We start from the raw sequence: 26,752 nt of genomic DNA, 5'->3' as shown, positions 1-26,752 counted from the left end.
ATAGCCTATGACAGATTATTTTAGCATAATGTATTTCCCATTGATAAATACAGTGCAAATAGATCCGTCTTTTTGGATAAAAGGGAAGTGGAAATAAAAATCAATAATAGGCTGAACTGTACCATGATAATATGTCCGTATGTAACATGTAGCCTACCACTCTCGTCTTTTATATAGCCTAGGCTATAAATAATTTTGAAAATTGAATAGAAATAAAATGTATATTTATGAATGTAAGCATGTGTAGCCTACTCAGTTCACATGAAAAGAAAGAAAAGAGAGAAGCTAGAATCAGTGAACGTACATTAATACTGACAAAATTACCAGGTTTGGGATTAATTCAAATCATGTAAATTGAAGAGCACGGCATAGGCTACCTTTAAAATGTTATTAGTTTTATTATATTATATTATATTTATTATAAAACTAATACAATTTTATTACATACTGAGTTTTCTTTATTATGTTGGCTTAAGAAAGCCAGCATATTTGAACATTATTATTATTATTTATTATTATTATGAGAAATTGACTCCACCTAGAACTTTAATGCTTCACCAAACTCAGCTCAGACCTTCAGACTGGTCTGACTCGCTTATGTCTTTTCTAACTGGTCAGACTTACTTTCCCAAAAAATCCCTTGACTTGCGTTATCTGAGCAGTGAAGGCCGTAATACTCAATGCTGTCCACTAGAGGGGGCGACAGGATAATAAGTGTTTTCTACTCTCTTTCCCTGTTTGCATCAGTTTAAATGACAAATAAATGCATGGATTTCATTCATAAATAGGCCATATCTGTGTATCCGCTCTCTAGTTTATTTTAAGATATTGTTATTCACACTGGTTTTTGCATTTAATGTTTGTCCATCTGGAACTTTTATTTGCCATGAGCTCTATATTTTAAGATGTAGCCTACTAAAAAAAATAAAATACATTTTTTATTTTTATTGTTGCATTGTTGTGTGTAATACTTACAGTAGGCTACCTTATGCCTCTGAATCTATGCCTGCCTTTCTACCCTCATATCAATATCAAATTTATTTCTAGAACACAGTTCCAGAGGAATTTAATGTTTTTTGGCTTTTAGTATGAATATGTTTGCCTTACTGTTATCTATAAGCTAGTGTGCACCAAAACAAGGGCAAAATTCACATTTAGAAGACCAAACCCAACGTTGAAAATGAAAATCAGTTTCAAGTACAGTAAAATCAAGTAAAGTACAGATACTCAGAAAGTGTACTTAAGTAGGCCTACAGTACTCAAGTAAATGTACTTTGTTACTGTCCACCTCTGGATGTTTTACACAATAAGGATATATTCCCATTGGGTTGTTGGGTTTTCATGTTTAATGGGAACTTTAGACATAATGATTTCTATACTGTACAAACTGTGTTATCCCCTAACTCTAATGTAACAGTTATGGGTATGTCATCTACGGACATCTAATATTATGGACATATTATCATGGTACAGTTCAGCCTATTATTGATTTTTATTTCCACTTCCCTTTTATCCAAAAAGACGGATCTATTTGCACTGTATTTATCAATGGGAAATACATCATGCTAAAATAATCTGTCATAGGCTATACTGTGGCTCACATTATTGGGGTTGCTTGCAGCAGCACGAATTACGTGACCAGCAACATATTTCTGCTTCAAATATTGTGCGTAGTTAACAGTGAGTGGTGGTTTCAGACATTATTTTATTAAAGTGCATTTGTCAGTGCCGCACTCGTACTGACTCTTATTCTGCCTGACAGAAAGAAAAGCTCGTAGCCTACTGAAGGCGGAGCGTTTTGACCAATCAGATGAAAGGGGCGTTTAAGCACCGCCCACATGTGCAAATGAAATATCGAACCCATAAACCGATTTGTAAACCACAAACGAAAAATGAAAAATCGAGCCAAAATCTCATTTTTCGTTTTTAAAACTAAACTAAAAAACGAATAAACGAGCTGGTTTTCATTTCTCGTTATTCCATTCCAAACAGGAAATTAAATGAACAAAAAGTACACGGACCGGGTGTCCATATATGAAACATTGTTTTAATTTTTGAATAAAAATGTTCATTGTTTAAATGTTTTACTTAACATTTTAAACCCAACGGTTGTGTTTGTCCATATTTGACCCAGTGTAGCATTTATTAATTTTTTTAGAGTGATTTGATTTTTTATTAGATTTTTTAGATTCAGATCAGATTAAACTGATTTAGACTGGATTGAATCAGAACGTGAACTTCTTCTGAACTTCCCCATCATAAACCCGAGCAGATCCGCTTCTCGCGCGCGCGCGCATTCACGCCAGAAGATGGTGGTGTCGCACCTCTTTCCTCCAGTCAACAACACCCACAAACCCTGAACAACCCCGCCTGAAATAAAGCCCTGCAAATGAGAGCAGCTCTTACAGCCTCCTGCCTTAACCCAGCCAATGAAGTCGACTGAAACAGGGCGGTGACAGCGACTCGACACACTCAATTTGTGAAGTTCGGTCAGAGATTAAACTGTTGTGAGACTCAGTTAGGATGAGACTCGCCACCATGGCGCCCAGTCAGGGGTCTAGGATGCTTAGTAAAGATGATGCGAATTATAAACTTCACTTTCGGATGATTAACGAGCAACAAGTGGAGGACATCACCCTTGACTTCTTCTACAAACCGCACACCATTACTTTACTGACGTTCACGGTCGTCAGCATAATGTACTTTGCGTTTACGAGGTGAGTGAACGGAACACACATCACGTGACTGACAGCATCTTACGAGTCCAAGTCATTTCAGTTCAAAAGGGTTAAATGGTATGATGATGTTTGTTACAATGTTGCCAGAGCTTATTTATGCGACTTGAGTAACAGTGTTGACCCAAAATCTAAAGGTATTTTTAATAAAATATTAGGGTGAAGTCAGGTAAAGTGGGACACTTTTTGGTAAATTGCATTTTAAACAACCTAAATCAGTTAGAATGTATTAAAATCGTATGTGTTTTGTTTAAATAGATTGTAATGAAGGCCACTATGGTGAAATTTTCTCAATTTATGTATTAAACTGTTCAGCAAACTGTCAAATCAACCAAATTTCGGAAACTTCCTCGGCTCAAATTTTTGATTTTGTACATTTTTTTTTCTGAAGAAAGACATATATATATAAGTAGTCATGAAAGCCAAAATATTAAATGTTATGTCTGGACATTTACTGAGTAATCCACTATTTTGGAGAGGGGGGTCAAAATGACAATTTTCACATGAGATTTGGAGCCAAGATTTGATTTTTGACCACTAAAAAATGTGTGTACAATTTACTCATGGAGCCGCATTAAGATCTCCATATCTCTGTGCTTGAACCATATAGGACCTTTTAAAATGAAGATACCAAAAGAAAAGTTTGTTAAGAACCAGAATCTAAAAGGATATTAAGATATATTTAATACTTCTTGAGTTACAGCCATGCAAACTTGGGGAAAAAAACCCAATAAGTGCTTTTTTTCCATTTTTGAACTGTCACCGTTGACATATAGCGCAACAAAGATTGATAAAGTCAACATATTTAACTAATAGACCCACCAATCTCTGTGTAAAAATAAGATAATGATGCTTACATCTTTCTATAGTCATTTTTACCCCCCTGTAATTTGGCTCCAAATCTCAGGTGAAAATGGTTATTTTGACCCTCCTCTACAAAACGGTGAATTACTCAGTAAATATACATCCATGACATTTAATATTTTGGCTTTCTTCTTCATTTATGCATTTCTTTCACCAGAGCAAAAATGACACAGAATGAACCTCTAGTATCAGTGATTCTACAATAACACTGGTCTACATTATTCTCCATTCATTTGCCACGCCAGTAAGTCTGGTGACAGTGTGTGAAAGGTGACATTTTCATGACGCCATCATGTCTCTGATATGTTATCTGTACCTCATGTTTTATTGTGGCAGGGATGATGGATATCCTGATAATAACCTGCGTGTTGGTCTCCTGCTGGTCGTCTCTTTCTTTCTTGTTATCAGTATTCTTGCATTCCCCAACGGTACAGTCATTCTCCGTTTGCTTTAAACAAATAAGATACAAACACTGTTTAACTGAGTGCTTTCATTAAAGGGACATTATTTATTTATTTACTCGCTTTCATATCTTTTAAAACCCATTTGACTTTATTTCTTCCATGGAACGCAAACACAAATATTTAAAGCTGAATATCCAATGAAAGCACAAGCATTTACTTAAAAATAGTGAATCATACAGATAGGAACAGCAACATGATGGCTACTTTTCCCTCGTTTTTTAGGTCCTTTCACAAGACCACATCCTGCAATATGGCGCATGGTTTTTGGTGAGTCTTTTCTTTTGTGTTCACTTATCAGCATCTCTGCTGATTTAAGCTCCAGTGTCTTGATTTTTATTGGTGCTTTTGTCAGGTCTCAGTGTCCTTTACTTCCTCTTCCTGGTGTTCCTCATCTTCCTGAACCTGGATCAGGTGAAGACGCTGTTGTATTGGCTGGATCCCAATCTACGTTACGCCACACGAGAAGCAGATATCATGGTGAGCTTAGATATGGCTTATTTAAATATTTCATCACATTGTTTTTATGCCAATAATAACAAAACTCTGGGCAACTCCATCATTATTTATTCACAAAGAGCACCTGAGCTTCTCTCGCTTCTCCACTCTGTGTTTTCTACCATCTTTTATCTTGTTGAGATATGTTACTCCAGGTATTATTTTCCTCCATGGATCCTTGGCTTTCACTGGAGTTTCATAATAACTCTATTTACATGACAAGATAAACAGAGACTCTTGCCGTGATTCATAATTATTGAACATTTAGCCTAGGGAAGTCAAATAGAGTTCACTTTTTCAGTTGCATTGGTTCCGGAAGTGTTTTTTCCATTCATTTCCCCCATAGGAATTTAAAAAAAGAGTCTTCGTTAAAGCATTATAAGCCATGAACCAAACCAACCAGCTACGAGCAGAATTGCAAACTTTGATTTGAAGACAAAAAAGGATTTGAAAATCAGACAGAAATACGTAGTCACAAGATTTAACGATTTTAGTGAGGGAAAGAACTACAATTCCACAAAGCATTGTGATCGAATTAAAAACAATGGAGAAATATAAAACTACTCAATTAAAATGTTTAAGTGTATTGCAAAATACAGTATATATATATATATATGTATATATATATATATATATATATATATATATATATATATATATATATATATATAAAAATATGTTTAAAGCGAAGCGAGACTTGCGTCATTCACAGTGGTTCATTGGAGTGGGCGGAGCTAAATAACTCTTTTGGTGTTTTGCTTGTTGCGACTTTCTGATTGGTGGAGTTTTCTGTACAGCATCATGGGTAATGTAGTTTTTCACCACAAATTCCATAGTTAATGCGATTATTTTAAAAACTGAGTTGAAATAGTGTGGGCTGACGGTTTCAACAGAAGGTAATACCATTGTTTAACAGCCTCATTGCACACAGTAGGTCTGTCTTTAAAGGTTTATAAGTTATCCTTAAAAATCAATTTCCCTATAGAAAATGAATTGAGGAGTTTTTACTTCCGGAACCGACTGTTGCGCTCTAATGAATAAATAAAATAAATAAATAAATGAGTGTTCACTGCAGTGCTATTTTAGTTTTATTACAGTTTAATATTCTGAATTATTTTTATATTTTTAGTTTTCATTTAGAAGTTTAAGTTTTAGTCATTTCTTTATGTGCTGTTTAATTTTTTTTGTTGCTATTTAGGTTTAATTTATTCTTCTTTCAGTTTTAATTTCAGTTCGTCATAGTTTTTATTTATTTCCAGTTAATGCTTCAACTTTAGTGCCAAGGCAACATTTCTCATTTTAATTCATTTTTTTAATGTTTATATTTTATTTCAGCTTTATTTCAACGAACAGAAATGTCTTTAATGGTTTTAGTTTCAGGTCACAAAAATAACCCTGGTTCAGTGTCATATAAGCTGAGATTTCCTGCATAATATAATCTTTGTCGATGGCTCCATGACAATCGCATTCATTTCTATAGCCGATCGTGGTCACGGCATACTTAGATTATGTCTGAGCTGTGTGGTTTAATACCGTCCCTTATTAAGTGTGTGTGTTTCTAATCCAGTGAATCATGATTAATTATTGTAAGCTTTCTGTAAGAGGTTTCCACAGTCTGGCTGGACGTCCAGCCAATAGGATTATTTGAATCTCTGTCCATTGACATCAGACTCCATGTCCTTCACTGTCTCTCACTGTATCTGATTTTAACCAAGTGAAAGACAGCTTGGCACTTTAGGGATACTTCACCGATTAGCATTAAGCTTTGTATCAGTAGAAACCCGGTAGTATTTTCGAATGACCGTGCTTCCCTCCTTCATGTCCCCCTGAGACAAGAGATTTCTGTATTGTGTGTCTGGAAAAAAACCTCCGATGATGCAAAAATCGTCATTTATCGTCATCTGAGGCTTTTCTGTCCAGAGGCGAGAGACTCCAGCCAGTAGGAGGCGCTCGTTCCGCATGTCTTCAACCCGCCCATAGGGGGAGCTCACGATAAAACGCCATCTTTTCAGTTTCGAGTCGACTAGTAGCCTAGTTGTATAATTTCTCCCGACACTGCCCTCTGTAACCGGGAGGCGTGGCTTGGGAGTGTCCTCGTAGGGCAGCGAAGCAAGTGCATTCTGGGAGTTGTAGTCTTTCATCCACATGAGCCAAAAATACATTTTCTGGCTTTTCTCAGTCTAGAAGGCACCAACTTCTAAGATAACTTCACATTTCTACTACATAAATGACCCAATTTAAATACACATTCATCTTTCCAGCGGTGAAATATCCCTTTAAGGTCCTTGCACAGTGAGTCTGAAATTTTCGTATGCGTTTTTTCGTATTCGTGATCAAAACACCTACGGATGCGAAAAACACAGAAAATTGAACCCAATCCGAATTTTTTTATGATGGACGAAAGTTTCGGAGGCAGTGTGTAAACGTAATTGACATAACGTAAGGTCGTATTTATTTTTTAATGTACACAAATTTCGGACTGGGTGTGCAAGGACCTTTACTGTACATGCATTTGACTTATTTATTTATTTTAATCCCGTTTTTTTACAGGAGTATGCGGTAAACTGTCACAACATCACGTGGGAGCGCATCATGAGTCACTTTGACATCTTTGCCTTTGGTCATTTCTGGGGTTGGGCGATGAAAGCTCTGCTCATCCGCAGCTACGGCCTCTGCTGGACCATCAGCATCACATGGGAGCTCACAGAGGTAATGCATTAATGTTTTTGAAAGAAGTCTCTTAAGCTGTCTGCATTTATTTGATTAAAAAAAATACAGTAATATTGTGAAATATTATTCCAATGTAAAATAGCAGTTTTCTATGTGAATATATAGTAAAGTGTAATTTATATCCTGTGATCAAAGCTGAATTTTCAGCATCATTACTCCAGTCTTCAGTGTCACATGATCCTTCAGAAATCATTCTAATATGATGATTTGAAACATTTATGATTATTATCAATGTTGAAAACAGTTGTGCTGCTTAGTATTTGTGTGGAAACCGTGATGCATTTTTTCAGAATTCTTTAGAAAAGTTAAAAAGAAAAGCATTTATTTGCAATAGAATCTTTTTTAACATTAAAAATTTCTTTACTGTCACTTTTGGATGGTTTAATGCGTCCTTGCTGAATAAAAGTGGAATATTTAGTCTATCTGTAAAGGCTTTTTGGATTTGATTTTTGATTTGACACCATGAGTGGGTGGGTGTCTTTCCCAATCGAATACCTTGGAATTAATGACTGATTAAGCAACTTCCTCATAACTCCATAATTAGCAAACTGTAAGAATTACTGTAAAGGCAGTATGACAAAATGTTCTTTGACAAAGAATGCACTTAATAAAATATAAAAGGTAAGCCCTGATCATTTTTATGAATGACTATGACTACTGATTGAGGCAAGCTTGTTTAAAGTCCCCCTGTGGTGAAAATCCAGCTTTTAATGTTGTTTATGTGTCTATGTGGTGTTTTTAATATGCTTTTGACACCATAAGTCGACACCATTGCTGAGTATTTTCTCCTTAAAACTGCAGTGAACCAAAGACAGTCTCAAAAACACGCTTTGAAATCGCTGGTGTTTCTGACGTCACAAACTACCTTGTAACCAATCAGATCAACGTGTGATCGTCAACCAGTGGATCTCTGAGCTGAGTGAGTGAGTGGAGGCGGGGCTCATTTGCATATTCATAGAACCGCGCATACTAAATGAGGCAAGGGTGTCGAGTTACATTCAAACTATTTTAAGGCATGAATCAATTTTTTTCAAGGGAATTTTTTTTAAATAAGTCATTCTGGTGATCAAAGATGAGTTTCAAGGGATAAAATTATTGACTACAGGGGGACTTTACTTCCAGACGCTTTACAGACCTCATTATCACAATGCACAATAGTGTCTCAGAGTTGAGCGGTGAAAACCACCTGGATTGCTATAGAGGGCATAACATAATCTGTTGCTTTATCTCTCTTCTCTATCTTTCTTCCTCATTCAGTTGTTCTTCATGCACCTCCTGCCAAACTTTGCAGAGTGTTGGTGGGATCAAGTCATTCTTGACATCCTGTTGTGCAATGGAGGAGGCATTTGTCTCGGCATGACTGTGTGTCACTTTTTAGAGATGCGTACCTACCACTGGGCCAGTATCAAGTAAGCTCTTTTTACCATTAATCTGTGTCTGAAACCAACACTTGTAATAGGCTTGATATATATAAATATATATATTAGTGTTGAAGAAATGACACTCACTTATAGTCCCCTGTCGTCAATAGTTTTATCCCTTAAAACTCATATTTGGTCACCAAAATTACATATTAAAATGTATTTTCCTTAAAAACAAATTCTTCATGCCTTAAAATAGTTTGAATGTAACTCGACACCCTTGCCTCATTTAGTATGCGCGGTTCTATGAATATGCAAATGAGCCCCGCCTCCACTCACTCACTCAGCTCAGAGATCCGCTGGTTGACGATCACACGTTGATCTGATTGGTTACAAGGTAGTTTGTGACGTCAGAAACACCAGCGATTTCAAAGCGTGTTTTTGAGACTGTCTTTGGTTCACTGCAGTTTTAAGGAGAAAATACTCAGCAATGGTGTCGACTTATGAATTTACACATGGTTTGTCTTAAAGCGTATTAAAAACACCACATAGACACATAAACAACATTAAAAGCTGGATTTTCACCACAGGGGACTTTAAACCTTAATGTTATTACCTATACAAAATGAAAGCTTGTAAGAATAATTATTAAACTTATGACAGGAGCAGTAGTTAAACACACCCACGTTGACACCCTCCATGATTGCATTGTGCTCAGATATAGAGATTAGCTACCTGTGTTAACTCCAAACCTGTTTTGCACTACATTCTTGTTGTATCCGGAGATCCAGGGTTCGAAGGTCACTGGGGTAGTGCACTAGGGTGTTCAAGTGTCTAGGATCATGCTAAAGCAGTGGTTTGTGTGTTTTGAATGTGTTTAGGGATATACACACCACCACAGGCAAGCTGAAACGGGCCGTCATGCAGTTCACTCCCGCCAGCTGGACGTATGTGCGCTGGTTTGACCCCAAATCCTCGTTCCAGAGGGTGGCTGGAATCTACCTCTTCATGATAATATGGCAGGTGTGCCATGCTTCAGCAATACACGTGATCTAAAACATAAAAAGTATCAAACTTTTCTGATGATGCTACGTTTAAGTTCAATATGTCACGCATAAATGACACAAACTTTCCTCTAAGCCACAATGTTCAACATTGGGTGCATTTAAATTATAGAATCATGGTGGGGAAAAAATTGGTATTGATCATAATCAGGATTTCATTATGATTATTGACATTCATTATAATTTTTTGTACTTTTAAAAAGAAACATTTAATAGTAAAGCTGGATAGAAAGCATAGGAGGCTACAGGTTTGTGCAGCAAAACTACTTGTCCCATCTTTCTCTATGGCTGTACACGTTTTTAAAGCTATGGTTCAGAAGTTTGGGTTCAGTAAGATTCTTTTAATGCCCTCCTACTCTCTAAGGCTGCATTTATTTGATTAAAAATACTGTAAAAACAGTACTATTGTGAAATATTATTTCAATATAAAATGTAATTTATTCCTTTGATCAAAGCTTATGTAAAAAAAAAAGTATTAATGACCCCAAATTTTTGAACACAAGAGTTGATACCTAACGTTGTGTCCTAACCAGGCGCGATCCAAAATCACAGCCAATCAGAAGAGCGTGTGGGCGGAGTCTCTGCATGCGCACTGCACTCACAGCCAATCAGAAGAGCGTGTGGGCGGAGTCTCTCTGCAAGCGCACTGCACTCACAGCCAATCAGAAGAGCGCGTGGGCGGAGCACTGCACTTGCAAACAAATAGATAAATACATAATCAAACTCATAAACACCATTTTAACATTATTAAAATACATACTGAGTGACTGAAACAATCTCTGTCATAGAACACAGTTGTGCACAGTCTGAATGTTCTTGTTTCCTTTCATTTTTTTTCAAGATTTGAGGTGAATTATCCATGTCGCTTTTTATAAAGGTCTCGCAAAATTATTTTCATACTCACATTAAACCCTTTTAACATTAAATAAAGCTCATAATCAGTACCTGAGATTATCATTGCCACACTTTGTATGTTGTTATTTCAGCCGCAACATCACAGAAATAGAAATAGAAATCGCCGTTGCAGCTGGTTAGGACAAAAACTATGCCTTTTATCGTGTCGCGGGGTCACGTTGTGTCTGGTTCTGACCTCGTGTAATGCAGGGAAATACAAAATTGCCCAATACATCCAGAAGGATGTAAACAAACAGCGCAGATCACATATTCAGCATTTATGCATTTTGGGGTTTTGCTCACTTTTTTCCTCTTTCTTTTCCCTTCCAACAGCTCACAGAGTTGAACACGTTTTTCCTGAAGCACATCTTCGTGTTCCAGGCCTCTCATCCTCTCAGCTGGTGCCGGATCCTCTTCATCGGGATCATCACTGCCCCCACAGTGCGGTAATGTTCAAATACCTTCATCTGTGTTCCAGCATAATCCCTTGAAACAATCCTTTCTCTGTACTGGCACTTCTCACTCCACCAAACAATATTAAAGGGGTCCAATTATGCTTTTTTCCATGTTCATCTTTCTTTAGTGTGTAATGTTGCTGTTTGAGGATGAGAAAGCTTTGTAAAGTCTTTCCACCGGGAGTTCTTCTCTATATCAGTGTCAGTGTTTCTGAACTCCCTGAAACGCCTCCATTGTAGTCTTGAGTTTCTTCCGGGAACGAACGCGTCACAATATTCCTCATTTAAATAATTAATACGCAGAATAAAGGGGCGGGGCCTAGTTGAGTTAGTTAGTAGTGTGTTAAACTGGCGGTTATGGTAAGGGGCGGGACATTCCCCAAACACACTTGAAGCGCTCAACCAATCACAACACACTGCTCCAGCCGACCAATCAGAGCACAGGGTGCTTTTCAGAAGGAGGGGCTTCATAGAGACAGGAACTAAACAGAGCGTTACTGACAGACTGGGAAGAGAGGAGCCGCAACAATGGAGAATATGAGGAAAATAATCAACATTCATAGAGACAGGAACTAAACAGGGGTGTGTTTCTCGAAATCATCGTTCTAACGAACATTCGCAAACAGGATCGCAGAGTTGTGTGTTTGAGCGACAGATCTCGACCTGTGTTTAGAAGCAGAGTTTCTTGTTTGCATGACATGTGGACTCAATAAATCTTCATCATGAGCAAAATAAGCAAGCTGACATTCAGTACAATCTGTATCTTTTATTTAGAATACTTACAAATGTAATTTACGCCTTTTAGTTTGTCTAGAGATTTAAAGCGTTGTTTTTGAAGAGTGCGCATGTGTGAACGAACTCTAGTGTAAGAACGAGTCTATGATTGAGTCCGGAAATAAAGCAAAATAACGGACAAAATTAGAAATAGTCCTCAGATGCCATGTCTATAATTTATAGTGAAACATCTAGCATTAATTAGATCTCAAACAGATTCATTAAAAGAAGTTATTACTCTTTAATAATAGCCCAATAAATCTTGGTGCTCTAAATTTCAGAATCATTATTTGTCCTATAAGCTTTTCCTAGAAAGGCAGGACATGAGAACAAGAACTGAGGATCATGAGAAAGCCTGTTATTTTATTTATGGAGATTATTATTTACTTTTAGTGGAGCGTGGTCCGATTATAATTTCCATTCTTTCATATGTATAATCATTCTAAATAAATATAACTCGTGGATAGTGAAGTTTGGCAGGTGTTTATACATGCAGCCATTGTACTGTTCAACGCCAGAGGTCTCAAATAACTCGTATGACTTGTCGTTTGTCGTTTGTATTTAGGCAATACTACGCATATCTAACAGACACCCAGTGCAAAAGAGTGGGAACACAGTGTTGGGTGTTCGGGTAAGTGCATGTTTATTTATCTAATGCAAATATTCTATGAAATACTTGTCGATACAAGGATTTTTTATATTTATAGTTTAGGCAGTAGTTTTTCCAGTTTGGATGTTTTGGCTCTTAAAATCATCAACAGATGATGACTTAAAAGGATAGTTAATCAAAAATGAAGATTCTGTCATCATTTATTGTTTCAAACCATATCTGTGGAACATAGAAGATATTCTGAATGTTTTACATTGGCGATGATAGTCATGTTGATTTGGACCCCATTGACTTTCATTCAATGGACAAAACAGTTGAAACGGATGAAGGAAAGTTCACGGATCGACTTTCAAGAGTTTTAATTTTTGGGTGAAATAGATGAAGTCTGTGTCAAATAATAATTCTGTCTGTTTAATTGGGAACAGATTTTTGATTTAAACTGGTATAGATACAGAGACATTTAATACATAGCATCAGTTTAGGTTTAATAACTATTGACTTCCATCTTTACCACAGCTGGTTTTGTCAGAATCAGCTGATTTTCGTCTTGTTTACCAGACAATCTTTCTTTTCCCATTTGATTCTTAACAATGGGTGTATTTTCTCCAGGTCTGCCAGATTATTCCTACATAGTCTGGTGACTAGAGTTAACAAACCTCACTGTTGTGTTTGCAAATCCTACAAGCCTAAAATGCTTATAGAGGTTTGCAATTGTGCCTTAAACACACTAAGTATTTTTATTTTTATTGAAAGTTTTGTGTACAAGACATACAATACCACTAAAAGTATTTGATGCACTTTTAAAAGAAAATAGTTGTCAAACTAAAAATGAAAGTTCTGTCATCATTTACTCACTCTCATGTCGTTTAAAACTTGTATGACTTGTTTGTCTTTCTTCTGTTAATTATTTTTTTGTCCACACAATAAAAGTCACTGCTGTTTTCAACAGTTTTGCTCAAACATTCTTTAAAATATCATAATATTAATGTATTTATTTGTTGGCATGCCATTTTGTCGTACATTAAGTGTGGTTTAAGTGTCCTAATACTCTTCGGGTCACTGTATTAGCGCTTTAAACCTGTTTGTGTTTACGAGTCTGTGATTCTGTTCTTCCTCATAGAGCCATTGCTTTCCTGGAGGCGCTGGCTTGTGTCAAATTCGGACATGACTTGTTCTCAAAAACACAGGTTCTTTATGTTGTCCTTTGGCTTTTGTGTTTGGTGAGTGTGTTTTCATTTATTCATAATTATTTATTTATATATACAATAACAAATAAATTTATTATATTATGTATATTATTATCTTTTAAAATGCACATTTGTTTTAGAGCCATGTTTCTTAACAGATATTGAATCCTTAACAAATACTGTCTACGTTCTTATATACTGTGACTGTGCATCGGTCTGATTATACATTACACACTGAATGTTTACAGATTGGACTTTGTGTGTTTCTGTAAACTATATGCAGTGTCTGAGATCACACTGAGAATCTGAATTAAATAATTTAAGAACAGGGGTTTTCAAACTTCTTGAAGCCACGGACTATTACGTATGAATCTTCCCGTTTCCACATAATAAAAATGTTTAAAGATCAGTAAAAAATGTTCTGGAAAATGTACATACATTTACATATCTGTATCCTTTTTTCTACCTACACTACAAAAAAATGCTTTTCTTACTTAGTATTTTTGTCTTGTTTCCAGTCCGAATATCAAAAAAATTCTTAAATCAAGATGCATTTACTAAAGTTGTAAAATGCCATAAGATATTATGCCCTTTTTTCTGGGGAAATAAATCTAAATTAAGTGAGTTTTTGCCTAAAACAAGCAAAATTATCTGTCCATGGGGTAAGAAATATAATCTTGTTTCTGTTTGAATATTAAGATTTTTTTTCTGACCCCATGGACAGATAATTTTGCTTAATTAATAATTCCCCCGGAAAACAAGTCATAATATCTTATCTAATTTTACTGATCTAGTAAATGCATCTTGATTTAAGAATGTGTTTGATATTTGGACTGGAAACCAGACAAAAATACTAAGTAAGAAAAGCATTTTTTGCAGTGTACCATTATGTGTATTGTAAAAACCGGAAGAGAAACAACATTGTTGTATTACATTTAGGATTCTTCACTATTTTGCTAATGAAATGATAAGCAAATTACTTGATCATGTGCAAGTGGGACAAACCAGATACTAAGAAACAATTTTTTCACTTTGGCTTTTTACTTAAATTATTATGCAGATAATATATAATTTGGCTAACACTTTATTTTACAGTCATTGTTACATATGTTACATGTAATTACTGTAGTAAATTATGCATAATTACATGCAATTAACCCTCAACCAAACGATCATCCTAATCCTAACCCTATAGTAAGTACATGTAGTTAATTATTATTACTCAGCACTTAAATGTATAATTGCACTGTAATGACACCTTAAAATAAAGTGTAACTATAATTTGTATTGTTATAACTGAAATAATTTTGTGTTGTTGTTTCTCTCATACACCTCATAACACCTTCCAGGCTTTCCTTACTCTTCTCTGTCTGTATGGGATGGTTTGGCACGAGCAGAATTATGGGAAGAGGCTGAAGGTAAACACCATAACATGATATGCTGAGCGATGCCGAAATCCTCAATGAATCAGTGGATTCTTCATCATGAATGTAGTTCTTTGCTGTCAACTGGTCAGTCACAATTTCACTAAATTTGCATTAGAAAAATCCCCAGCATAGAGAGAGGGAGCCACAATGATGCATTAATGATAATTTCCCTCTGGGTTTTAGTGCAAGTCTTGGTTTATTTCACTGTTTTGTGCTGCATATCAAATGTTGATTAATTGATAAATCTCTTAACCTACACAGAGCATTACAGATTGTGACGACAGCAGCTTCATTGACCCGTATGACCACATTCCTGAAACTGCCAAAGGTAACATACAATCTGATAACACGCACACACACAAAAATGCATGCATGCATGTGTGTGTGTATGTATGTATGTATGTATGATTATGTATGTTATTTATTCATTTAAAGGTGCAGTGTGTGATTTTTAGCGGCATCTAGTGGTGAGATTTGCGAATTGCAAACAGTCAGTCACTCAAGGCCAATCCTTCAAATTGCAAACTCGAATGAGAAGCTACCGTGGCCGACGTAGGATCGGAAGATGTCGTCGTCTGAGTCAGCAGAGAGTAGCAAGTCAAGCAATGAGGTTTCTTTATATTATATTTTATATTAAATTATATTTACTTAATTATTCAGTAAAACCACATGTTATTGCGATTATTTTTACTTATTCATCATTGTGTTAGTCTTTTATTCACTGACTTTACCATAGCCTGTTTCCATGCTAGTTAGTATAAGATAAGAGCATCAAAGCAGCTAGGTAAGGGGAAATAGCTAACGTTACGATGTCCGAGGCGTCGTTCAGACAGCATGTTTTTCTCCACGTTTGCAGAATCAGGGACAAACTGAGTATTCTGCTGCGTCTTTTTCTGCTGCTTCTCATTCAAGTTAGTGACGAAACGCGCTCTGTAGCGCTGTTTGTTCGCTGCCGGCTACGGTAGAAACATGACGTCACGATATGTCGACCTTCATAGAAGGAGGTGCCCGCGGTTATGTAGATATAAAGGACTCATTCTAAGGTAATACAAACATAACGGTTCATTAAGTAAGGTCTTTATACACCACTGAAAACATAGTTATGGATCTTATATTGCATTTCTGTCAATAGATCCTCAGAAATATCACACATTGCACCTTTAATTTATTTATCTATTTATTATTTATTTTATTTATTATTTATCTATTATTTTATTTTATAATTAATTAATATTTATTTATATCTATTTATTTATTTGTTTATTTTCATTTAATTTTATTATTATTATTTATCTATTTGGTTATTTATTTTATTTAATTTATTATTATTTATCTGTTTGTTTGTTATTTATTTATTTATTTTTTATATTTTTATTTATTTATTTATTTTTATCTGTTTATTATTATTTGTTTATTTTCATTTCATTTATTAAGTTGGCTTGAGAGAGCCAACTTAGTGATATTGTACTTAAACTTATTAAGTTGGCTTGAGAGAGCCAACATATTGAAATCCTATTTAAACTTATTATTATTATTATTAAGTTGGCTTGAGAGAGCCAACATATTGAAATCCTATTTAAACTTATTATTATTATTATTATTATTATTATTCTTCTGACCCTAAAAATTTCTATATCAAACTCCTCCTAGAGCTTTAACTCTACATACTCCAAACTCGGCTCAGACACTCAAACTGATCTGACTCGAGTTGCTATATCTTTTCAGACTGATCGGACTTACGGTTTTCCTAAAAATGACGATCAAAACTCGAAAAAACTCATTCAAAAACTCCCATTGACTTACATTGGGAGTTCTAAAAAATTCAAACCGACGAAAATTCAAATCAAAATACCTTGAAGACTAAACCAAACTGCCGTTCTATATACTATATTAGCCAATGAGACTCATTTAAACTAATGAACTCTAAACTCAAAACGTGTGTGTGTGTGTGAGAGAGAGAGAGAGAGCGTGGGTGTCTATGTGTGAGTGTGTGTGTGTGTGTGTGTGTGTAAACTCAAAAACTCGTACACACTCATTTAAACTTATAAACTCTTAACTCAAAAACTTGTACACTTATAAACTCTAAACTCATATAAACTGAGTGTGTGTGTGTGTGTGTGTGTTTGTGTGTGTGTGTGTGTGTGTGTGTGTGATGGTTAATGAGCTTGTCTGTGTGTGTGTGTGTGTGTGTGTGTGTGAGTGAGTTAGTGAGTGTGTGTGTGAGAGAGATAGTGTGTGTGTGTGTGTGTGTGAGAGAGAGTGAGAGTCTGTGCGTGCGTGCTTGTGTGTGTGTGTATGTCGAAAATTTAAATCTAAACACCTTGAAGACTAAACCAAACTGCCGTTCTATATACTATATGAGCCATTGAGACTCATTTAAACTAATGAACTCTAAACTCAAAACGTGTGTGTGTGTGTGTGAGAGAGAGAGAGAGAGAGAGAGTGTGTGTCTATGTGTGAGTGTGTGTGTGTGTGTGTGTGTGTGTGTAAACTCAAATACTCGTACACACTCATTTAAACTTATAAACTCTTAACTCAAAAACTTGTACACTTATAAACTCTAAACTCATATAAACTCTGAGTGTGTGTGAGAGAGAGAGTGTGTGTCTATGTGCGTGAGTGTGTGTGTGTGTGTGTGTGTGTGTGTGTTAATGAGCTTGTCTGTGTGTGTGTGAGTGAGTTAGTGAGTGTGTGTGTGAGAGAGATAGTGTGTGTGTGAGAGAGAGAGTGAGAGTCTGTGCGTGCGTGCTTGTGTGTGTGTATGTGTATGTCGAAAATTTAAATCTAAACACCTTGAAGACTAAACCAAACTGCCGTTCTATATACTATATGAGCCATTGAGACTCATTTAAACTAATAAACTCTAAACTCATACACTTATAATTAGAATAAGTGTATGAGATTAACTAATTAACTTATAAACTCATGAATTCATAGACTTATAAACTATTAAACTCATAAATTAATAAACTCTGAACTCTTAAACTCATTTAAACTTATAAACTCTAAACTCATTTAAACTTATAAACTCAAAACTCAAAAACTCATACAGTGTGTGTGTGTCTGAGTGAGTGTGTGAGCGAGTTAGTGTGTGTGTGTGTGTGTGTGTGTGTGTGTGTGCGTGTGTGTGTGTATGTGTATGTGTGTTTATCTATCTATTAACTTATCTATCTACCTGCCATAAACTTCAAACTACTGTAAACTACTTTAAACTTCAAACCACTTTAAACTTCTTACGTTTAAAGCTCCCAGCTCCCAAGCAACTCCATAGCAACCAAACTTGAGTACCCTAGCAACCGTTTTGCAAGACCTATATCTCTGTATCAGAACATCGTATAGAGATTAGGTTTGGCTCTTTTGACTCATGCTAGCAAACAGCACTTCTAACATGCTATACATGCTAGCAGTGAATAGCTACATGCTAATAGCGATTAGTTAAGTGCTAAATCATACCAAGATCATGCAAACAACTATATCAAAACTCCATAGTAACCATCTGTGACAACTACCAACCACCTAGCAACACCATAGCAACCACCCAGAACACCCTAGCAACCGCCTAGCAACACCAGAACACCCTAGCAACTGCCTAGCAACCACCCAGAATACCCTAGCAACCGCCTAGCAACACCATAGCAACCACCCAGAACACCCTAGCAACCGCCTAGCAACACCATAGCAACCACCCAGAACACCCTAGCAACTGCCTAGCAACCACCCAGAATACCCTAGCAACCGCCTAGCAACACCATAGTAACCACCCAGAACACCCTAGCAACCGCCTAGCAACCACCCAGAATACCCTAGCAACTGCCTAGCAACCGCCTAGCTACCACCCAGAATACCTTAGCAACACCATAGCAACCACCCAGAACACCCTAGCAACCGCCTAACAACACCCTAGCAACCGCCTAGCAACCACCCAGAACACCCTAGCAACCGCCTAGCAACACCATAGCAACCACCCAGAACACCCTAGCAACCACCTAGCAACACCATAGCAACCACCAAAACACCCTAGCAACCACCTAGCAACATCCTAGCAACCACCTGGAATACCCTAGCAACACCATAGCAACCACCCATAATACCCTAGCAACCGCCTAGCAACACCATAGCAACCACCAAAACACCCTAGTAACCGCCTAGCAACCACCCAGAATACCCTAGCAACCGCCTAGCAACACCCTAGCAACCACCCAGAACACCCTAGCAACCGCCTAGCAACACCATAGCAACCGCTAAAACACCCTAGCAACCGCCTAGCAACCACCCAGAACACCCTAGTAACCGCCTAGCAACCACCCAAAATACCTTAGCAACCGCCTAGCAACACCCTAGCAACCACCCAAAATACCCTAGCAACCGCTTAGCAACACCCTAGCAACCACCCAGAACACCCTAGCAACCACCTAGCAACCACCCAGAACACCCTAGCAACCAAACAGAATACCCTAGCAACAACCTAGCAACACCATAGCAACCACCCAGAACACCCTAGCAACCACCAAAAACACCCTAGCAACCGCCTAGCAACCACCCAGAACACCCTAGCAACTGCCTAGCAACCACCCAGAACACCTTAGCAACCCACTAGAAAACCCCCAACAACTTTTTAACTTTAAAATACTTTAAACTTTAAACTAATTTAAACATTAAACTAATTTAAACTTTAAACTAATTTAAACTTTAAACTAATTTAAACTTCAAACTAATTTAAACTTTAGACTAATTTAAACTTTAAACTAATTTAAGCTTCAAACTAATTTAAACTTTAGACTAATTTAAACTTTAAACTAATTTAAGCTTCAAACTAATTTTAACTTTAAACTATTTTAAACTTCTAACTAATTTAAACTTTAAACTAATTTAAACTTGAAACTACTTTAAACTCCAAACTACTTTTAACTTCTTCAAACTTTCTGGTCCAGCTTTCTCAAGCCAACTTAAAGTTTGTCTCGACGAACTTTTTAATCTAGTTATTATTATTCTTCTGACCCTAAAAATTTCTATATCAAACTCCTCCTAGAGCTTTAACTCTACATACTCCAAACTCGGCTCAGACACTCAAACTGATCTGACTCGAGTTGCTATATCTTTTCAGACTGATCGGACTTACGGTTTTCCTAAAAATGACGATCAAAACTCGAAAAAACTCATTCAAAAACTCCCATTGACTTACATTGGGAGTTCTAAAAAATTCAAACCGACGAAAATTCAAATCAAAATACCTTGAAGACTAAACCAAACTGCCGTTCTATATACTATATTAGCCAATGAGACTCATTTAAACTAATGAACTCTAAACTCAAAACGTGTGTGTGTGAGAGAGAGAGAGAGCGTGTGTGTCTATGTGTGAGTGTGTGTGTGTGTGTGTGTGTGTGTGTGTGTGTGTGTGTGTGTGTGTGTGTGTGTAAACTCAAATACTCGTACACACTCATTTAAACTTATAAACTCTTAACTCAAAAACGTGTACACTTATAAACTCTAAACTCATATAAACTCTGAGTGTGTGTGTGTGTGAGAGAGAGAGTGAGTGTGTGTCTATGTGCGTGAGTGTGTGTGTGTTTGTGTGTGTGTGTGTGTGTGTGTGTGTGTTAATGAGCTTGTCTGTGTGTGTGTGAGTGTGTGTGTGAGAGAGATAGTGTGTGTGTGTGTGTGAGAGAGAGTGAGAGTCTGTGCGTGCGTGCTTGTGTGTGTGTGTATGTCGAAAATTTAAATCTAAACACCTTGAAGACTAAACCAAACTGCCGTTCTATATACTATATGAGCCATTGAGACTCATTTAAACTAATGAACTCTAAACTCAAAACGTGTGTGTGTGTGTGTGTGTGTGTGAGAGAGAGAGCGTGTGTGTCTATGTGTGAGTGTGTGTGTGTGTGTGTGTGTGTGTGTGTGTGTGTGTAAACTCAAATACTCGTACACACTCATTTAAACTTATAAACTCTTAACTCAAAAACTTGTACACTTATAAACTCTAAACTCATATAAACTCTGAGTGTGTGTGTGTGTGTGTGAGAGAGAGAGTGTGTGTGTATGTGCGTGAGTGTGTGTGTGTGTGTGTGTGTGTGTGTGTGTTAATGAGCTTGTCTGTGTGTGTGTGAGTGAGTTAGTGAGTGTGTGTGTGAGAGAGATAGTGTGTGTGTGTGAGAGAGAGTGAGAGTCTGTGCGTGCGTGCTTGTGTGTGTGTGTATGTCGAAAATTTAAATCTAAACACCTTGAAGACTAAACCAAACTGCCGTTCTATATACTATATGAGCCATTGAGACTCATTTAAACTAATGAACTCTAAATTCAAAACGTGTGTGTGTGTGTGTGTGTGTGTGAGAGAGAGAGAGAGCGTGTGTGTCTATGTGTGAGTGTGTGTGTGTGTGTAAACTCAAAAACTCGTACACACTCATTTAAACTTATAAACTCTTAACTCAAAAACTTGTACACTTGTAAACTCTAAACTCATATAAACTCTGAGTGTGTGTGTGTGTGTGAGAGAGAGTGTGTGTCTATGTGCGTGAGTGTGTGTGTGTGTTAATGAGCTTGTCTGTGTGTGTGTGTGTGAGTGAGTTAGTGAGTGTGTGTGTGAGAGAGATAGTGTGTGTGTGAGAGAGAGAGAGAGTGAGAGTCTGTGCGTGCGTGCTTGTGTGTGTGTGTATGTCGAAAATTTAAATCTAAACACCTTGAAGACTAAACCAAACTGCCGTTCTATATACTATATGAGCCATTGAGACTCATTTAAACTAATGAACTCTAAACTCATACACTTATAATTAGAATAAGTGTATGAGATTAACTAATTAACTTATAAACTCATGAATTCATAGACTTATAAACTATTAAACTCATAAATTAATAAACTCTGAACTCTTAAACTCATTTAAACTTATAAACTCTAAACTCATTTAAACTTATAAACTCTAAACTCAAAAAACTCGTACACTTATAAACTCATCAATCTATACACTTATAAACTCTAAACTCATAAACTCTGAGTGTGTGTGTGTGTCTGAGTGAGTGTGTGAGCGAGTTAGTGTGTGTGTGTGTGTGTGTGTGTGTGTGTGTGTGTGTGTGTGTGTATCTATCTAACTTATTTATCTATCTATCTGTCATAAACTTCAAACTACTGTAAACTACTTTAAACTTCAAACCACTTTAAACTTCTTACGTTTTAAGCTCCCAGCTCCCAAGCAACTCCATAGCAACCAAACTTGTGTACCCTAGCAACCGTTTTGCAAGACCTATATCTCTGTATCAGAACATCGTATAGAGATGAGGTTTGGCTCTTTTGCCTCATGCTAGCAAACAGCACTTCCAACATGCTACACATGCTAGCAGTGAATAGCTACATGCTAATAGCGATTAGTTAAGTGTTAAATCATTCTAAGAACTCTATAAAAACTCCATAGTAACCATCTGTGAATACTACCAACCACCTAGTAACACCATATCATCCGCCCTGAATACCTTAGCAACCGCCTAGCAACCACCCAGAATACCTTAGCAACCACCTAGCAACACCAAAGCAACCACCCAGAACACCGTAGCAACCACCCAGAATACCCTAGCAACCGCCTAGCAACACCATAGCAACCACCCAGAACACCTTAAACTAAACTAATTTAAACTTTAAACTATTTTAAACTTTCAACTAATTTAAACTTTAAACTAAATTAAACTTAAAACTATTTTAAACTTTCAACTAATTTAAACTTTAAACTAAATTAAACTTCAAACTACTTTAAACTTTCAACTATTTTAAACTTTAAACTAAATTAAACTTCAAACTATTTTAAACTTTCAATTAATTTAAACTTTAAACTAAATTAAACTTCAAACTATTTTAAACTTTCAACTAATTTACACTTTAAACTAAATTAAACTTTAAACTACTTTAAACTTTAAACTACTTTAAACTTTTTCAAACTTTATGGTCCAAACTTTCTCAAGCCAACTTAAAGTTTGTCTCGACGAACTTTCGCATCTAGTTATTATTATTATTCTTCTTACTAAAAATGTATCCCCTATCTCCTCCTAGAGCTTTAACTCTACATACTCCAAACTCGGCTCAGACCTTCAGACTATTCTGACTCGAGTTGCTTTATCTTTTCAGACTGATCGGACTTACGGTTTTCCTAAAAATGCCGATCAAAACTCGGAAAAACTCCCATTGACTTGCATTGGGGAGTTCTAAAAAATTCAAATCTAGATTCAAACTGACCAACCGACAAAAATTTAAATCTAAACACCTTGAAGACTTATTCAAACTGCCGTTCTATATACAATATAAGCCATTGAGACTCAATTAAACTAATAAACTCATCTATCTATCTACTTCAAACTATTTTAAACTTTAAACTACTTTAAACTTCAAACTAAATTAAACTTCAAACTAATATAAACTTTAAACTACTTTAAACTTCAAACTTAAGCTTTAACTCATTTAAACTTATAAACTGTAAACTCATTTAAACTTATAAACTGTAAACTAATTTAAACTTATAAACTCAAAACTCATTTAAACTTATAAACTAAACTCAAAAACTTGTACACTTATAAACTCTAAACTCATAAACTCTGTGTGTGTGTGTGTGTGTGTAAACACACACACACACACTCTAAACTCATTTAAACAAACTCTAAACTCATTTAAACTTATAAACGCAAAACTCAAAAACTCGTAAACTACTTTAAACTTCAAACCACTTTAAACTTCTTAAGTTTAAAGCTCCCAGCTCCCAAGCAACTCCATAGCAACCAAACTTGAGTACCCTAGCAACCGTTTTACAAGACCTATATCTCTGCATCAGAACTTCGTATAGAGATGAGGTTTGGCTCTTTTGACTCATGCTAGCAAACAGCACTTCCAACATGCTACACATGCTAGCAGTGAATAGCTACATGCTAATAGCAATTAGTTAAGTGCTAAATCATGCCAAGATCATGCTAAGAACTCTATAAAAACTCCATAGTAACCATCTGTAACAACTACCAACCACCTAGTAACACCATAGCAACCGCCCAGAATACCTTAGTAACCGCCTAGCAACACCATAACAACCACCCAGAACACCCTAGCAACCACCCAGAATACCCTAGCAACTGCCTAGCAACACCATAGCAACAACCCAGAACACCCTAGCAACCACCCAGAATACCTTAGCAACCGCCTAGCAACACCATAGCAACCACCCAGAACACCCTAGCAACCGCCTAGCAACCACCAAGAACACCCAAGCAACCGCCTAGCAACCACCCAGAATACCCTAGCAACTGCCTAGCAACACCATAGCAACCACCCAGAACACCCTAGCAACCACCTAGCAACCACCCAGAACACCCTAGCAACCGCCTAGCAACCACCAAGAATACCCTAGCAACCACCTAGCAACACCATAACAACCACCCAAAACACCCTAGCAACCCACTAGAAAACCCCCAACAACTTTTTAACTGTAAACTACTTTAAACTTCAAACTGATTTAAACTTTAAACTAATTTAAACGTTAGACTAATTTAAACTTTAAACTAATTTAAACTTCAAACTAATTTAAACTTTAAAGTAATTTAAAATTTAAACTACTTTAAACTTGAAACTAATTTAAACTTTAAACTAATTTAAACTTTAGACTAATTTAAACTTTAAACTAATTTAAGCTTCAAACTAATTTAGACTTTAAACTATTTTAAACTTCTAACTAATTTGAACTTTAAACTAATTTAAACTTCAAACTACTTTAAACTCCAAACTGCTTTAAACTTCTTCAAACTTTCTGGTCCAGCTTTCTCAAGCCAACTTAAAGTTTGTCTCGACGAACTTTTTAATCTAGTTATTATTGTTATATTATTATTTATCTATTTGTTTATTTATTTTATGTTTTATATATTTTTATTTAATTAATGAATTAATTATCTATTTTTATCTATTTATTATTTATTTGTTTATTTTCATTTATTATTTATCTATTTGTTTATTTATTTTTATTTATTTAATTTCATTTATTATTATTTATCTATTTGTTATTTATTTATTTTAAGTTTTATTTTTTTATTTTAATTTAATTAATTAATTATCTATTTGTTATTCATTCATTTATTACTATCATTAGCAGAGAGAAGCTCAAGTAGAAATTCCAGTTCATCGAGGAGAAGAAAAGGAGGTTCTGGAAAAAACAAATCAATCAATGGATCAAGCGGCAAGAAGTGAGACCGATGATCCTCAGTGGACCTGAACACACACACACACACACAAGCGGTGAAAGAACGAGTGTGTCATAAACGGTTGAAGAGAGGGACAGCAGGGTGACGCACACCGAGGACACACTCCTAGTACACTAGTTTTATTTTCAGAGCACTTGGAAGGACAGAAGGATTTGTGGTACGCCAGGTGTAGTGTAAATGACACGGCACACACTCTCTAATGGCACTGATGTGGATTTCATAATGTTTGAAGTGAATGTTTGCAATGGCAGCGTTATTCAACTTCTGTTCTTATTACAAATATTGTTAATGCAGAACAAGCCCCTGTCTTAAAGTTTGCACATTGTTCTGCACTTTCCCTGTAATCAGTGAATGTCTTTGGACTCATTGATCAGGGCAAAAAGTTTTATGCAACATTTGATCATATGCATAAAAACAGAAGCTCTACTTTTGTGAATGTATGCACTTGTTTTAATGCAGTGTGATCTTGGCACAGATGTTTCGGCTTTTCCAGCCTTAAATGTCCTCTTTTAAATTAAAACTGTGTAAAAGGAGAGGCATTTACATTAAGAGCTGTTGATTTATTTAAATATAATATGATTCAGCTTTTTTGGCAACATGAAAAGGTAGTTTATTGTAGTGTCATTTTTTTCTATGCGTTTATTGTTCATTCCTATGTGAGTATGTGCGGTCATGCATGAATTATTTTAGACCCATAATGTGTTTTTTGTGAGGCCTTTAAATGACTATGCATTGCACATTTTTGAAGTAACTTTAACGTTTGCAAAACCCACATTTAATGAAACCTGTTTCTAAAATTTGATTTTTGTTTGAAAAATGTAGTTTTTATCAGTGTATATGAATGGTTGGACAGAAAGAAATGTTATTTTCACTTTCTTAATACATTTATACTGTATCGTTGAGTAAACTTTTCAAATAAAATACAGAATTGAAGTGTATTTGCTTCTTATTAATTGTATAATTATTATTTGAAGTCCTAGTTTGAGGAAAAATGTGTTAAACCTTGTCATTTCAAACTAATTTTGTGCTGATACTGGCTTGCTTACCTTACTGTAAAATAAATAAATATTTAATATAGTATTTAGTATTTATTTTATCTAAAAGTCTAAAATTCTCCCTACATTTTATTTTATATCATTATACATTTTTTAAATACTTTAAATTTATTTTTATTTATTTAGCGTTTATTTATTTTCTATTAATCTATTTTTATTATTTAATTTATATATTGTATCTATTTAGCATTTATTTATTTAACTTGATCTATTTGTTATTTATTTATTTAATGTATTATTATTTATCTTTTTGTTATTTATTTATTATTGTGTTTATAATTTTTATTTATTCGATTTTTTATTTATATTTATTACTATCATTAGCAAAGGAACTCAAGTACAAATTAAACATTTCAGAATTAATATCGCCCTTCTTCATAATTTATCCAACATGCCATTAAAGAAATAAGTGTAATAATAACAAT

General features: G+C 35.6%; 1 protein-coding gene across 2 annotated transcripts; it reads left to right on the top strand.

Annotated features, from left to right (window-relative positions):
- Window positions 1-2,454: 2,454 nt before the first annotated feature.
- ptdss1b (phosphatidylserine synthase 1b) lies at window positions 2,455-26,326 on the top strand. 2 transcript variants are annotated; one of them, XM_084130524.1, is made up of 13 exons: window positions 2,461-2,717; window positions 3,936-4,027; window positions 4,286-4,330; window positions 4,416-4,540; window positions 7,109-7,267; window positions 8,546-8,697; window positions 9,531-9,672; window positions 10,941-11,053; window positions 12,402-12,467; window positions 13,567-13,666; window positions 14,983-15,051; window positions 15,322-15,388; window positions 25,161-26,326. In XM_084130524.1, exons 1-13 carry the CDS (start codon window positions 2,524-2,526, stop codon window positions 25,256-25,258), a joined length of 1,422 nt encoding a protein of 473 aa, XP_083986650.1. In that variant the 5' UTR covers window positions 2,461-2,523; the 3' UTR covers window positions 25,259-26,326. The 2 variants fall into 2 exon arrangements, 1 of the variants encoding a protein (XP_083986650.1); XR_014608386.1 differs by lacking the exon at window positions 25,161-26,326 and having other exon boundaries at window positions 2,455-2,717; window positions 14,983-15,144.
- The last annotated feature ends 426 nt before the right edge of the window (window positions 26,327-26,752 follow it).

Source organism: Abramis brama, assembly GCF_963993115.1.
Source record: "Abramis brama genome assembly, chromosome: 12".
In the NCBI taxonomy this organism is placed as follows: Eukaryota; Metazoa; Chordata; class Actinopteri; order Cypriniformes; family Leuciscidae; genus Abramis; species Abramis brama.
This window is presented reverse-complemented; position numbering and strand designations above follow the sequence as displayed.

What these genes read in the sequence shown, in the direction of transcription:
- ptdss1b (XM_084130524.1), top strand. Translation starts at nt 2,524, where the DNA reads ATGAGACTCGCCACCATGGCGCCCAGTCAGGGGTCTAGGATGCTTAGT. An exon ending in TATTCTTGCATTCCCCAACG is followed by an intron (nt 4,028 to 4,285) that starts GTACAGTCATTC and finishes CTCGTTTTTTAG; the next exon opens with GTCCTTTCACAAGACCACAT. An exon ending in ATCACTGCCCCCACAGTGCG is followed by an intron (nt 11,054 to 12,401) that starts GTAATGTTCAAA and finishes GTTTGTATTTAG; the next exon opens with GCAATACTACGCATATCTAA.